General features: G+C 40.7%; 1 protein-coding gene across 4 annotated transcripts in view; it reads right to left on the bottom strand.

The window, feature by feature from the left end:
* Positions 1-16,998, bottom strand: part of SGCE (sarcoglycan epsilon) — a 56,668-nt gene that overhangs the window by 22,484 nt on the left and 17,186 nt on the right. For all 4 annotated transcript variants that reach the window (XM_077809399.1, XM_077809400.1, XM_077809398.1 and 1 more), the window contains exons 4-6: positions 12,951-13,149; positions 11,319-11,481; positions 644-855 (exon numbers count right to left, since the gene is read on the bottom strand). In XM_077809399.1, coding sequence (XP_077665525.1) covers positions 644-855; positions 11,319-11,481; positions 12,951-13,149 — 574 coding nt within the window. The remainder of the gene's footprint in view (positions 1-643; positions 856-11,318; positions 11,482-12,950; positions 13,150-16,998) is intronic.

Genomic DNA, 16,998 nt, shown 5'->3' with positions numbered 1-16,998 from the left:
TGATGTGGAAATGCTGACACTGATACCACCAAATTAAGTTGGTAGCATTTGCCACCAGGTTAATGATAAGAACTGGATGAGCACACACATAGAGCTGTTGATACTGATGACAGACAGACAACCACACACAAGTGAATGAAAATGCAAGTTAAGGAAAAAGCTTCTGGCTAAAATAAATACTATGACAAAATAAAATCAGGGTACATGTAAGAGATGGAAGAAACTACGTTACTTGCTGCTTTTGTTTCATATGTTTGGCTTTTATAACCCTAAATTCAATTTAGGTCCCTAGCAATATTTATTTTACTAGAGTTAGGGTCTTTAAAATTAATGTTCAGTGAATGAAAATTTTAGTCCAATTAAATAATTGTCCTGAATTGGTGGGTCCTTTATTTTTATTTTACTTTTTTTGTGCATGGATGATTTAACCATTTTGAATAGAACTACAGTCCCTAAATCCATTCTCTTGGAGATTACTATTAATTTTAAAGCATGTTTAGATGGAAAATAGTACAATATATATTAAATATTTCTGTTCGTCTGTTTAAAAAGTGTTTTTATGAATTGAATGACACTTCTACAGAATGCTTTCATATGAATTATAATCTCAGAAAAATCTACAATTACTAATTAAAGTACTCACACTCCTTCCCGTCGGCAGCACATGATATAAGCAAGTATTAGAAAAAGCACCAGTGCTACTGCCGAGGGCACTGCCAGTGTAATTAGGAAATCCGAGTAATAGTCTCTGCTTTTCAGTGTATCAGACGGTGGTTTATATTCTCCACCATCAGGTAATATTCCCTCTCCACGGATCACTTCCTGATAGGTGGAAACTTGTTTTGTTTTATCAACCTGATACAAAAGAAAGACAATTACATAACCAATTAACAAATGTATGTAGAAAATGAAAAGAATTTTAACCAACCATAAATCAGAAAAAGCAACACTATACAGCACAGCATTTCAAATTATATTAAATCTCACATCTCCATTTATTCTTCCAAAGACTTTTTCATGTAAGGTATTCCATTGTCTTAATTCCCATTAAAGACCAAATCACAGAAAATGCTCATTGACCACTGCTGTGACTACCCCAAAATGGTGACAATTTGTTATGTGAACTGGACTGAGACCACCAATTAATTTTATTTAAGACACTGAATAGCTACCAAATAACAGCATTGGTCAATGAGCATACAATAAACTCTCTGAAAAATTATCGAAGTCAGAAAGCTACCAAATAACCATTTTCTGGTCAATATCACCCAGGACAAGCTTTTGTACTTTTAACTAGAGCTAGGGAAATTTTACAGTCAAAATTTTTTTTGGTGAAAAATGATGATTCAGCGATACAAAAACAATACTCAAATTAGTGTCAATTTAATCAAATCGTTTATGGGGGGAACACCCCCAACATTCTGAAAACCTGAAATGTTTCATTTGGATATTTTCAAAATGAAAGTTTTGATTTTATTTGAAATAACTTCTAATTTCAAATTTTCCTTTGATTCTAAAAAGAAATAAAATATAAAAAGAAACACTGACACAATTCATTTTTTTAACTTTTTGATTGGCTGAAAATTTCAAAAGTTTCATTTTTGGTTCAAGCGGAAAATTTTTTTTTGGAACTGCCGTTGAACCAAAGAAACTCATCATTCACCCTTCTCTTCTTGTAACATAAAGCAGAAAGGGTGTATATATCCCATTATTAATTCCCTCAGACATCCAATTCCCCAGTTTTTGATAAAGTAATATTTATCCTGCGTCTGTTCAATTATTCATCCCACTCACACTCCCAAAGTGTACTGTACGTCACTAGAAAGAAGCAATGTAGCACTTTCAAACCCCACTAAAAGGGGGAAATTAACGTAATCAACTACTGTATAACAGTAAAGCTCAATTATTTAGTATTAACTTCACCGTAAGGGATTTTTAATCTAATTATGTGCCCTGGTTGTGCTTGTGCTTATTCAATCTGAATATAAAATAAAATAATTCCATATAGTAACATATATGAACTAGTAGACTTCAGAATATAATTAATACATAAGGTGAATGTTTCTTTCATTCATTTAAATCTAGGTAACAACAAACTCATTCATTTCATTAGATGAAATATTGCCTTATCTATTATTGGATAATTTAGAAGATCAGCATAAAGTGACAAACTAAAACTTAAAAAGACAAATATTAAAAAGATTACTAAAATATTTATTCAGTAGCTGAATAGTTGTACAAATGAAAATAGTAATTTTAAAAAATTGTTGACTAGAAGACCATTATCTCCAAATAATCTGACATCACTAAAAATAGGTATTTTAAAAGCACTTTTGAAGACTCATTCTAAACATTGCCATAGCACAAGACAGATATTTTTGATCAGCCATATAAATGAAGTTAGAGGATCTATTCAAAGTTCTGGTTTCACCAAATTAAAGAAATTTTGCTGATCTTCAGATATATTGTAAGTAACACTTCGACTAACTCATTCTCATTTTGCATTATTTTATTTTACATAAGGAAGTGTGACAAAGTTCCTCCTCTACCTTGGTGGGTCTTGCGCTTATTGGCAGATTTGCTCGCCTTGGAACTTCACGGCAGCCCTCAATTTGGCCATTTTCGTGAACCCACAGTCCAGGTCAACTCCTCCTGTGTCTGACCAGGAGTTGGGAGGATTTGGGGGGCCCGCCCTCTACTCCAGGTTCCAGCCCAGGGCCCTGTGGAATGCAGCTGTCTAGAGTGCCTCCTGGAACAGCTGTGCGACAGCTAGAACTCCCTGGGCTACTTCCCCATGGCCTCCTCCCAACACCTTCTTTATCCTCACCATAGGACCTTCCTCCTGGTGTCTGATAATGCTTGTACACCTCAGTCATCCAACAGTATGTGTTCTCACTCTCAGCTCCTAGCGCCTCTTGCTCCCAGCTCCTTACACGCGCACCACAAACTGAAGTGAACTCCTTTTTAAACCCATGTGCCCCGATTAGCCTGCCTTAATTGATTCTAGCAGCATCTTGATTGGCTGCAGGTGTTCTAATCAGCCTGTCTGTCTTAATTGTCTCCAGAAAGTCCCTGATTGTTCTGGAACCTTCCCTGTTACCTTTCCCAGGGAAAAGGGACCTACTTAACCTGGGGCTAATATATCTGCCTTCTATTACTCTCCTGCAGCCATCCGGCCCGACCCTGTCACAGAAGTAAGATTAAATATATAAATGTATTTATTAAGAAACAGATCAATAGCAAATATCAGATTACTGTAATATAAAAATATGTCCTTTCAATTTATTTTATTAAACACTAATTTTTGTTATTTGATAAAATAAATCCAAAAGACCTACTTTTATATTACAATAATCTGGTTATTGGCTATTGATATATTTCTTAATAAATACATTTATATATTAAGCACATTTCTTAAATACCAAAAAGTAAACCCTGCCCTGTGTTGCACGAATGTGTTATGAATGACTGGAAAAAGGTTGTAAAACATCTCTCCTATCTGTTCCTTTGCCCCTAGTTGGTATTCAAAGGAAGTGAACCTGGATACAGTACTGAGGGGGCACAGTCTGCTCCCGCCTCTCAGCCACTAGCGCTAGCCACTGCATTCAGCAGTATGTGCTTGCCGGGGATGTACAGATCCATCCCAAAGGACAAGAAATGGTTACTTGCAGTAATTGGTTCTTTGAGATGTGATGAAGCCATGTATTCCACTTAAGTGTGTGTGCACCCAGTGCACTGGAGCCAGAGAATTTTGTCTAGTAGTACCCATAGAGGGGCGGTATTCACACTCATGGCCATAGTCCCTCCCCTGGCTATATGAGGCAGCACTGCCCTGAGCCCCCTCAGTTCCTTGGCACCGAGTGCCCAAAGACTAGACTCCAATACAGAGGGGACAGAGGATTAGTCATGGGGTACACATCTGCATCACATTTTGAAGAACCACATTTACAGTAAGTAACTGTAACTTCTTTTTCAAGTAGATGCAGCTGAGTATTCTACTTAGGTGATTCGCAAGCACCCCAGGAGGCAGAGCTCCAAGACCACCTAAACAAGGATTGCAGGACTGCCCCCTACCAAAGCTTGCATCTGCCCTGGAAGATGCGGTAATGGCATAACGGTTCATAACTGTATGTATGGATGACCATGTAGCAGCCCTGCAAATGTCCAAGGTTGGGACATCACTGAGGAACGCTATTGACACAGCTTGCGCTCTCACCCACTGAAGCCATTTCATATGCAGTCTTGATACAGGAGGATATCCATTTAGAGAGAGTCTGTGAAGAGACTCTTGCCCCTTCATACGATCTGCATATGACACAAATAGCTGAGGCACAGCAGGAAACTGTTTAGTCCTGTCCAGACAGAAGGCTAAACGTCACCTGACATCTAATGTATGAATGTGCTGCTCCTCTGGAGATGAATACAGCTTAGGAAAGAACACTGGTAAATATACCACTTGGTTCAAATGAAACCGAGAAACCACTTTAGACAAAATTTTCAGGGTGTGATTGTAAAGTCACTTTATCGGTAGAGAATTGTGTGCATGAAGGTTCTGCCATCAGAGCCTGCAACTCACAGACTCTCCCTGCAGATGTTATCACAAACAGGAATGCAGTCTTCTGACACAAAAGCGGAAAGGGAGAAGATACCAGGGGCTCAAATGAAGGTCCCATTAAAACCGCTAGGACCGTGTTAAGGTGCCACAGAGGAATCACGGACTGGAGGATGGAGATAACGAAGTCCTTTTAAGAATCTTGCTACTGTGGCACTGGACAAGACTGATCGTCCCTGAATAGGAGGGATGAAATGCTGATATTGCCGCCAAATGTACTCTCAATGAGCTAAGCACAAGGCCCAATGACTGAAGGTGCAGCAAGTACTCAAAGTTGTCCTGAATAGAAGGCAGCACTGGTTAAACTCTGCGGGCCAACAACCACACCAAAAACTGCTTCCATTTTGCCAAATAGGTTGAGCCCTGCATGAATACAAAATCTGTATCCACATCCGATCTGCAATCCGCAAAAATGATCCACAGATATCCGCATCCATGGATGCAAAGCAGATACCTGCAGATTTGCAAGGCTCTGTGAATAGGCCATTCTGATAGAGGAATTTCTACCGTTGAGTACGACCTGTTGAACAGCCACGGAACACCACAATTCCTCCTTGTTTAGCCATGAAGCAGGGAACTGAGTATGGGATTTAAAGTGTGACCATGATTCTGTGTGAGTAGGTTTGGATAGAGAGGAAAGGGTATGGGAGGCTGAACTGACAGTGCTAGAAGGCCAGAGAAACAGCACTGTGTCAGCCACACTGGGTCAATGAGAATGAGCCTTCAGCTTGAGGATGACCTGTGGAATGACTGGGATTGGGGGAAAAGCATACAGACGTGCTAACTGGAGCCAAGATAGAAGATGTCAAACAGGGAGTCCAGTCTGAGGCCCTCTTGAGAGCAGAACAGATGACATTTCCTGATGTTGCTTGTAACAAACAAGTTGATCATCGGAATGCCCTAAGCCGCAAAGACAACCCGGAGCACACTTGTCTTCAGGGACCACTCATGATTCAGGGAAAAATTCCTGCTGAGATGGTCTGTGAGATGATTCTGGACCCTGGGCAAGTGGTCAGCAATTGGCATGATACTCTCCTCGATGAAGAACTGCCACAACCTGATTGCCTCTTGGCAGAGCATCCTGGAGTGTGCGCCCCTTTGCCTGTTCACATAATACTTACAATAACACTGCAATGTATGTGAACAAACCACTGAGCCCCTGATACAGTTCAGAAAAGTGTGACATGCACCACAGATGGCCAGAAGCGCCGGTAAATTGATATGCAGTGAGGACTCCTGCTCTGAATACAGACCTTGAATGTACAGCAACCCCAGATATGCTTCCCAGCTCATCAGGGAGGCATCTGTGACAACAGACCTGGTTGATAAGGGCCAGATGAAGGGAACTCCCTGACAAACATTCTCTAGAAGTGTCCACCATTGCAAAGAGTCCAGGACCAGTGGAAGGAGACAGACAACTCTGTCCAAAGAGTGGTACAGTAAACTGTCCTGAGCTACATTTTAAGGGTGCAAAGGTGTAACCATGAAAACTGGAACCACATGTCTGCTTGCCTCAGGCACATCTGGACTGTCATAGAAGGCTGAGACTGCAGACTTAGGAAAAGGTGGTGAATCACTTGAAAACGGTCAGTTGGCACAAATGCTCTCAAACTCATAGAGTCTATGAGGGCTCCAATGTATTCAATTTTCTGAGTGGGAAATTGACTCTTCTGTGTTTAGGATGAGACCCAGACAGTCAAGCAAGCACAGTGTAGTGTCAACATGGGAAAGGACTTCCTCTATGGGCCTGCTCCTCAGTAACCAGTTGTCCAGGTATGAGAAAATGTGGAATCCTTTCTTCCTGAAGTATGCCATCCCCACGACCATGCATTTGGTAAAAACCTGAAGCGCAGAAGAGAAGCCAAAGGGAAGCACCATACACTGAAAATGGTGCTCTGCTATCATGAATCAAAGACATTTTCTGTGGCTTGGCAAAATCACCACATGAAAGTAGGCATCCTGAAGGTCCGGAGCAGCAAACCTGTTCTGAGAATGCAGGGAAGATAGTTGACAGAGTGACTATTCAGAACCTCATGTAGCTGATATATTTCATGAGGCTGTACAGGTCAAGTACGGGTCTTATCACTCCCTTGGATTTGGGCACCAGAAAGTACTGGAATAAAAGCCCTGACCCTGGTGTTCCAGCAAACCCTCCTCCACAACCCCCAAAGCCAATAGCTTGTGAACCTGCTCTCATAAGAGGGGTCCCTGAAGAGGGACAGGGAGGATAGGTGGCAGGGAGGCTGGAAAGGAACTGGAGGGCCTAGCTCTCCTAAGAAGGTGCTTAGGACCCAGCTATTAGTGGTGATCAAACCCCAAGCATTGTTTGAGGACAGGCTGGATCTCTTTCACAGTAGGGGTGGGGAAAAGACAGTGATGACTGGAATATTGCTCTGGACCAAAATGGTCCAGAAGAACAGGGAGGAAAGGTGAGGGGTGCTGGGGGAAGGTGTGTTGACTGGCCAAACCCTGGTCCCAAATGCTGCCTCCTCTGGGACCTATGCCCCTTTCTGGGGAAGTCCCCACTGTTGTGGGTTTAGGATGGGGGTGGGGAGGCTGCCCAAATGTGCACTGAGAATGATGCTATTACTGTTGACCACTGTAGTGGTGCCTCTGCACTGCACTAGAGTCCCTCAAGGAGTGCAGAGTCTCATCTATCTTGTCCAAAAAAAAGCACTTGGTTGCACATAGGGAGAATGCCTGAATTTTACAGCCAGGCTGCCCTTCTCATGGTCACTGCTGAGGCCATCACTCTGGTGATGTATCCGTGACATCCAATGTGGACTGCAATAAAGTTTTAGCTACCAAGCAGCCGTCAGTGATAAATGCCTGAAATTCCTCAGGCAGCTGGTCCACAAACTTAGACATAGCCATCCAGTTCACAAAATCAGATTTGGACAGGAATACCTTCCGATTAACAATGCATATTTGCAAGAAAGAGAAGATATAAATCTTCTTACCTGTCATGTTCATCCATTTAGTCCTTATACTTGGGAGTGGATTTAAATCTGCCCTGCCAGGCTCTATCATTCACTGCAGTTACATCTAGGGAATCTAGGCCCAGATGTGAGTAAAAATCCTCAAATTCCTGCACCAGAATGAAGAAGCATTTCTCCATGCACTTCACAGTAGGCAATACCAAAGCTGGCATGTTCCAGAGAACCTTAGCAGGCTCTAGGAGCACATCATTAATAGGGACAGCGACTCTCCCCGGGGCATACTGCTGCAGGATATCCAACAACTTATGGGTATTCTCCTTCAAGAACTCTCCTTGAATATCCAAGAAAGCAGCCAGGTACCACAGAAGGTCCTGGTACACCTTGAAATCCTCTGGTACCAACAGAGAGGAAGAGCCAGGCACTGTGGAATCGTCTGGGGATGAAGATGAAGCAGTTAACTGTGCTAGGGCCAAATCCTGCTACAGGACTGACAGATCTAGATAGGATGATACTGAAGGCTCTTCAGGAGGAAGGTGCACCTTGGGCCTGTGGCAGATCAATGGTCACCACCACAGACCTGCCCAGTGATCTTGCCTTAGAGCAAGACGAGAAGTGGGAGCTACATGAGGCGTATCCCATGCATTCCATGGAGGCCACTGATATGGGTAAGTCATTGGTGATCAGTAGGCCCCATCCCATGAATGGCCCCCACTGAGGGTCAGGTGATGAAGTGCAAGAGGAGAAAGATCTCAACCTGAACGCCAAAGAGTCCTGGGCTTCAGGGATAAGGTGGAGCTAGCCTTGAGGGATAGAGCAACCAGTCTGACTCACCCGTAGCCCAGAATGAACAGGTGCAGAGGGTGGAAATGGTGCTGCCGGCACCAAGTATGTCTCCATCATTTCCAGTGCCAGAAACAGAGCCAATCCTGAAGTTGGCACTGGTACCAAGGTGAAAGACTGCTGAAGTGGAGGGCGGTGAGTGCCACCATGGTAACACATTGGTGGCGCTGACAGCAGGGGTGCCAAAGAAGTTTCCGGTGCCCAGGAGTTCCCTTGTGCCAATCCCGGCCCCCACCAGACTTCTACTGTGGAAGGGAAACATTGGGGTACAGGGCTGACAGACTCACGGGTTCACTCACTGGATATAAATTATGCGGGCCTGGCAAAGTCCTGGACCAAGGGAAAGGTCAGGACATAAAGGCAGAGGAAGTCAGTTGCTGCCCGATACAATGCTGACACAGAAAAAGCTGGTGCTGGCATCACCTTCATTGGTACTGGACTCAACGGATGCCCTGGAGCCAGAACCAGAATTGACAGTACGGGGTCTCTGACCTTCCTGCTTGGTACCTGGGAGCAGTTAATGGGACCTACTGCATCCTGTGCAGCGGCATTCACACCATGCTAGTCCAGACTCCTTCTGGAGGAGGCAGATGAGTCCCCACGTGATTTGGAGTGACCTCGATCAGTCTTATGTGACCTTTTCCTGGGCGCACTTGACTGAAAGCGACTCCCTTGTCTCTTTGGAGAGGCACCAGCTCCAGAGTCTGAAGTGGCAGCACCTTCAGAACTCAAGGGCAATCTCCAATCCAACCTCAGTGCAGAAGCAGGCCGCCTTGCCTGGTTGAGCAAGTGCTGCTTTAGATGAAGATCCCTTGCCACCCAAGTCCATTTTGTGAATGATTTTCAAATTGAATACCACTCCTTGACATAGGCTTCACCTAAGCACAGCAAGCACCATGTATGGAAATTGTTGTTGGGGATCGCTCCCCCACATGACAGACAATGTTTAAACCCTAGTTAAACTAAAGCTAACTAACACTAAATCTAACTGTACTTGTGGCACCTTAGAGACTAACGAATTTATTTGAGCATGAGCTTTCGTGAGCTACAGCTCACTTCATCAGATGCATACCGTGGAAACTGCAGCAGACTCTATATATACACAGAGAATATGAAACAATACCTCCTCCCACCCTACTGTCCTGCTGGTAATAGCTTATCTAAAAGCCATTTCCAGCACAAATCCAGGTTTTCTCATTCTTTTAGATAAGCTATTACCAGCAGGACAGTGGGGTGGGAGGAGGTATTGTTTCATATTCTCTGTGTATATATAGAGTCTGCTGCAGTTTCCACGGTATGCATCTGATGAAGTGAGCTGTAGCTCACGAAAGCTCATGCTCAAATAAATTCGTTAGTCTCTAAGGTGCCACAAGTACTCCTTTTCTTTCTGCGAATACAGACTAACACGGCTGTTACTCTGAAACTAAATCTAACTGTCACTGTACTAAGGGTACTAATTAACTATACACAACTAGAAAAGTCACTAAGACATAGAGAGATTGTGAGGTTAGGAACTATACAGAACCCCAACTCCAGCCACGGGTAGTAAGAAGGAACTGAAGGGGGTTGTAGTGGCACCGCCTCATATAGTCAGGGGAGGGACTTTGGCCAGGAGGCGCAAGTGTCACCCCTTCTAATGGTATTGCTGCCAAAATTCTCCGGCTCTGCTCTGTGTGCACATGCACCTAAATGGAATACGGGGCTACATCTACTTGAAAAAGAACTGAATGCACATCGATACCAAATTGTAATGGCCATGACTTTTTTCCCTCCCAATGACACTAAATCATGAGATTCATATTTAGTTTATCTGCTGTCACTCCCAAATTTTTCATCAATTCACTGTTTACAGAGGTTTGCTTCCTTGCCCACCAGCAATTTTTATCTAAAGCCAAGTCAACACTAGAGACCTTACAGTGGCACAACTGTACCAATGCAGCTGCGCCTGTGTAAGATCGCCTGTGTAGCCGCTCTATGCCAATCGGAGAGAGTGCTCTCGTTGACATAATTAAACCACCCTCAACAAGAGACGATAGCTATGTTGGCGGGAAATGCTTTCCTGCTGACATAGCACTGTGCATACTACCACTTATGCCAGTGAAACTTATGTCGCTCAGGGGGTGTTTTTTTTTCACATCCCTGAGCGACATAAGTTTTGTTGACATAAGTGGTCATGTAGGCATGGCCTAAGTTGCTTGTTACCAGAAATATAACTTTACTTTTATTATTACTGAATTTCATCTCATTGCATTCAGTTGACTGTTCTAATCTTTCCCTGCGACTTCGCAGTTTTGTAACATCATTCTCCTGCTACATGTCCAGTTTTGATATTGCTGGTATATTCAATGAATGTTAATTTTACATCCATCTAGATCATTAATGAAATAAAGTTGCATTGGTTTAAATGTCTGGCCTTTTATGGTGAATCACATGACATTGTTCTTCGTTAAAAGTCTTGTGATTAATAAACACTTCCTGATACTGTGAATCAGCTCTTAAATTAATCCATTTAATGGTATATTACTATGTATCCAGTGTTTAAACAGGTTTTTATGTGGCACTATAATGAATGCCTTACTGAAGTCCAAGTGCTGTATAGGTCTTCAACATTCCTTTTGTACTTCACAAGGTAATTAAATTTGTTTGGCACAACTTATTTATAACTGGAAGTTTTCTGGGGGCTTTTGTTAAATTCAGTCTTCATTTTAACATAGTCTTCATTTTTTTTAAATTTGGAAGTGTGATTTGTCTTTTAATTGTGCAGGCAAATATAAATCAAAAGATGGCAAATAAGTTTTCTATTCACTTCTCTTGCTGCAAGCACTGCCAAAAAAGGGGGTCAAGAAACATGCCATCCAAGAAGTGCTCTAAAGAAGAACTGCTGCCAGTAAATACTCTGCTGATGCAGGGCAAGGAAAGTAACTCACCAAAGAGATTTTACACCAGTCAATATTGAACTGAGTACGAAATTTTTTATCACACGTTATTACAGGTTCCATTTCTTGGCTGCATCTCAGCTGATTTTGTGGATTTTCCACTTCTCGTAAGCATGAGGAGAATGGAACATCTGCACCAACCATAACATAGACACTGCAGAAAAAGATGTGTGACAAAGTGTCACCAGGATATCCATTAATAAATAAATATCTGATGAACACAGTCTAGTCCTCTGCATTCCAATAATCACCATAGTTCATTTCTAAAACAGCTAATTGTGTTTTATAGGCTATGACATCACTTTTTCCAATGTAGCCACAATGAACTGGGACCAAACTGTTTCTCTAGCTACTTATTACATTCCTACTACTGCTTGAGTGTACTGTGTGATTATGACTAGCAGTAGTCAGTTTTCATTAAAAAAATTTATGAAGCTCAAAGTTCAGGATTTTGAGGTTAAAAACAGCAATAAATCATTGGTAAAGTACTTTAGGAAGTTCTGTTAAAATAGTTCCATTTCATATAAGAGAATTTTGCTCAGCATAGCATTCTTGAAAATTCACTTCTTCCCACGTATAAATTGTAAAATGTATTTGAAAATGCTTTAAATTAGAACTGCAATTTATTATTGATGCCAACCTGCCAAAACATCCAGCTTCTCTCAACAAATTCCACAATACAGTTATGCACTGTCAATTATAAAATTTTGAAACATACTGAAAGCAGAGTGTGGGACAAAACAAACTGATTTTAGTGTCAAAGTAAATAAAACAAGGGCTACTGTACTGATACTATTATTCATTTTCATACTTATCTCAATTGAAATGAATAAATGAAACTATTACAGAATATAATCTGCTGCACCAGAAAGTCACAGAATCCAGGGACCTTGAAGACATTGTTCAATGAACAAACTTCACTGATACCTTACTTGGGGGTTGGGTGCCAGATTTTCTTTAGCTGCTGTTCAACTGTAATGACAGACTTCAAGAAGCCTCTCCATCAAAAAAACACTAAAAAAGGAAAATTTTGCTCAAGGCATATTTCTCCTGTAAGTTCTTATCTGTATATTAAAAAAACCAAACCCTAAAACTTCTAATGCAAAGGCACGAGCCCCTTCCCAAACAATATTAATCAGTGAACTCTAAATTTAAGAGCTATTGTATTGGAAGATGTAGCTTTAAATGTGCCTGTGATGTTTGGAACAGAATGCAGTTGAGCTAATTTTAAGTTTTGTGAGGTCTATGTTGTAGAACTTCAGAGTCATGAATCAAAATTACGCTCTGCAGTTACTGGGATATAAAACTGGAATTGTAGATTAAGAGTCTTATTTCCTTCCACCTGTTTTGTAAGCAGGGAAAACTGTTAATGTTTCTTTGATTGTAAATTCCCAGCACCTAAGGTCAAAAGACCTTGATCCCCCCCATCTGGGGCCTCTGGGAACTTATGTATTTGTAAATGTAATAACAATTTCCAAAAGTTTGTTCTTTAAAAAGTAACTTCCAAAAAGTCTTGAATGCCTGAAAGGAACATTAAACACTTCAGTGACACTTATTTTGAATGCTAAAGACTTATAAACAGATTAGATATATATAGATATAGATATATATGTATGTGCTTACCCCTCTTTCATATCATTAATAGGAAGTGGAACTCTGCCTCCCCTGTCTAGAGCTGAGGTGATGTTTATAGCATTCAAACGCTCTGGTTGCCACACATTTTTCACTGCTCCAAGAAAATCTCCAAGAACCTCACTTGCTAACATTTCTTCTACATTCATATTCTTTATGAAGAACTCCGCTTGATATGGTAAAGGAAAATCTAGTTTGTGAAGGAAAGAGTTATGTCTTTACTACAAAAGATCTAAAATGGTGGTTGAGTACTGCACTACTGATTTATGAAAGAAGACTGAGGAGGCACCTTCCTAAAATCCTTTATGATATCAAGTTATATTCTGAATCTGATCTTGCCACTCTTGTTTAATTATCAAACTATGTTTATTTATAATAGCACCAACTATTTTTTAAAGAAACATTCAAGCTCTGCCCTATTTATGGAGCTATTGGCAACCTGCAAATAACCTGAGGGCTGATCCTCAGCTGGTGTAAATTATCATAGAGCTGTGACTTCAATGAAGCTATGACAATTTACATCTGCACAGGATCTGCCCCTGAAGACAACACTTAATCTGCATTAAGTGAAGAAAATTGCAGCTACCCTACTCTTGGGCAAAGAGGAGTGGCCTGCAATGACTACAAGTCCCAGCCTGCAATGTTTCATACCCTGACCTGAGTGGCATGAGATGATTCATTCAAGATGAAATATTGTAGGCTGGAACCTGTAAATGCAATAGGCCACAATTCCATGTTGAAACTGAAGGTGATGACAGCCTATATTGTAGGTCCCACTTTAGTTTCCTCCTGTCTAAGTAATCAGTAACTTCAAAATGCACAAACTGTCCACACCCACAATTAGAATGGTTTGCTAAATGTTAAGGAGAGCTGGGCAAATAACTGATTTTTCAGCTGGATGGCAGTTCTGAAATATGTTAAAAAAATGAATCAGTTTGGTCAAACCAAATCTGATTTTTTTCTGACTTTTCAATTAATTGAGAAATTCCATATCAGGTATATTTTAGAGCAGGAATTCAAACCTCTATCTCCCATATCCCAGGTGAGTGCCCTAACCACTGGGCTCAATATTATAAGGGCAGTAGCAGAAGCAGCAGCATCATGACCATTACCACCACAACCTTCACCTCCTCTTCCTCTGGTTGTTTTGTGAATCGTCAAAATTATGAGTGTCAAATTCATAGATTCAGGTTGACCAAAACAGATTTTTTGGTGAAAACTCAATTTGCCTAAAAAAGTTTGCCCAGTTCTACTTTTAAGCCAGATCAGTGGTGTTGGTATTTTTAAGGTGACTTATATTGTTTTCAGTTTTGAACTGTGACTTGTTTGCAACTTGGTTAACCTGAAACATCTACTTTTTTAAATGTAAAAGTTACCACAGAACATTGTCCGCTACACCTGGGTGCTGCAGTTTTGTGTGCCACTATTTTTGTGGCATTGTGCATTTGCATCCTGTGCACACTCATAAATTCAATATGCACATTTCATTTTTTCTCCATAGACAGATATTCTAAAAGCACCGAGAGGAGGCCAGGAGTAGTGGTCAGAGCTCTGATAAAATAAAAAGCCTTTTTTCAAATATTAAAGAAAAACCACAGGAATTTTCATTTTACAGGTCTCATTAACTCAAATTACATGTATTTATGTCTTGTTTTCTGATTTTACAGACTTCTGAATATTTTACTTACACTGTTACATACTGCAATCGGGTTACAAACTGTACTGAAGGACACAGGTTTTCCTAAATGAATATCAATATGCTTCATTTTTAAATCCGTTCCACTCTTCTTGGAGATGATATTTGATTTTTTCACTTGGTTTATTTATTTAGTTTTACACTGGCTTTTAAATTTAGTAAAAACAGGACTTTCACAATCTTTCATGATAAAACAGATATTAGTTAAGTATGATAGGGTATTTTGTACAAATCAACATAGTAACATTATGAAGATGAAAGGGATGTTCACAATGCAGAAAATTTGAGGAGAAAAAATGTATGCAAAAAATTGTTGCCTGGCATTTTTCCTTTTGCTACTTTTAGAATAGATAGATGCTTTGTGATCACATACCAGTTTTCTTTCTGAGTTTTTACGATATCTGTCTATAACTGTGGAATTGATTGTCACACATTCAGCATTACGATTTAACTGTAAAAAGAAAAGGAGTACTTGTGGCACCTTAGAGACTAACCAATTTATTTGAGCATGAGCTTTCGTGAGCTACAGCTCACTTCATCAGATACATAGTGATAACTGTAGTGAATCATTTCACAATTACCTAAATGCATTTGTGGGGGATTTTCTTCCTCTGGTGATACATCAGCTATTGACCTCTATATGTTGTGGGGATTTAGCAATAAAATAAGTAGTAAATTCAAGAGGCATATCAAAGTTAAAAGCCTGTGCGTTGCTTTTAAAATCTACGGAATGAAGGCTTGGTATTCCAGTGCCCTGAGCCATCGTTCTGATTCTGCAATGCACTTAAGCACATGCTATAAGTTAAGCATATGAGCAGTTCCATTAAAGTTAATGGAACTAACCATGTGCATAAAGTTAAGTATGTGCTTAAATGCATTGCTGGATTGAGGCCAAAATGCTCAGCACACTACACTGTTGGTCCCTATGACAATTTGAAAAGGAAGAAGAAAAAAGCGACTATTGCTTTGTGGAACCCCTCTGTTTTTCTGATAATGGGACATATTCTCTACTCAATGTAAGTATTACGCTGCCAGTGACAAGAATAGGAGTTCTGTATGTGGAATAGGAGATAACATATCCAATGTGTTTACATAATAAACTAAAAGAATGTAGAGAAGCTGCTCCCAGAAAAAGCAGCAGTAGGTAAGGATTTTTATTGGCAGGGAGTGCCAACGAGAATATATAACAGGAAAAGTGTGGAAGAGAATGCAGCCCTTTACCTTATCATAAAACATTCTGTTATGTGCTTCTCTTGGGACAATTTCTTTTGTGTATGTCACTTGTTTTGCCTATCCATTGAATACCAAATCAATGCAAATTACATTTCTTTACCACTTATGCTCCTTTTTTGACTAACCTGCACTCTCATCTACATTTCTGCTGAATGTGGCCCAGAGAACCAGATTCTGAACTCAACAACACTGTAGGTCTGGAGCAGTTCCACAGACTTCAGAGCTGCTCAAGATTTTCACCAATATAAGTGAAATTAGAATTTAGCTCATTCTATTTATTTGGAGAATTTTTATCAATGACAGTTGATAGAACATGCAACTAGCTGTTTTGCAAGGCAACCTGAATCTTTAAGGTCATTGCTTGTCTAAAGCATTTGATATTATGAAATTCATTGTCTTTCATAAAGACATTAAAAAAGCATATTGGGCCTCCCTGCCTCCATTTCAAAATCCAACATCCACTATTGCGGATGACAAAATTGTATAACTCAATTTACCTCAATGAAGCAGTACTTGATTATGTCACTGCTTAATTTGACCCAGTGTCCCTAACTTTGCAAAAAGTTTTTCATTCTATGCTTTAAATGTCTAATCCTCCAGTTAGATCAGGGATCGGCAACATTTGGCACGTGGCCCATCAGGGAAATCCTCTGTTTGGCTGGGACGGTTTGTTTACCTGCAGCATCCGCAGGTTCGGCTGATCCTAGATCCCACTGGCCGCAGTTCTCCGTGCCAGGCCAGTGGGAGTTGCAATCGGCTGAACATGCGGATGCTGCAGATAAACAAACCGTCCCAGCCTGTCAGCGGATTTCCCTGACGGGCTGCGTGCCAAAGGTTGCCGATCCCTGAGTTAGATATATCTTTCATTAACCAACTGATATGCAAAATAATGCTGAAATCCCTGCATGTTTCTTTGTCTTTTTAACTTCAAAGGCTTGATGCACTTCTCAAATACAGCTCTCACTACTATTGGTTTCAAAACAAATACTTTGCAGAAGAAGAGCGATATCCCTTGTATGTGGCATAGGTGTAGAAAATATACAGTTTGGTACAATCTGGTTCCAAAAGCAAAAAAATTAGCTCTTCAGAAGAATTTTTAAGAACAGGGCA

This window comes from Eretmochelys imbricata, chromosome 2 (assembly GCF_965152235.1).
Source record: "Eretmochelys imbricata isolate rEreImb1 chromosome 2, rEreImb1.hap1, whole genome shotgun sequence".
Lineage (NCBI taxonomy): Eukaryota > Metazoa > Chordata > Testudines > Cheloniidae > Eretmochelys > Eretmochelys imbricata.
This window is presented reverse-complemented; position numbering and strand designations above follow the sequence as displayed.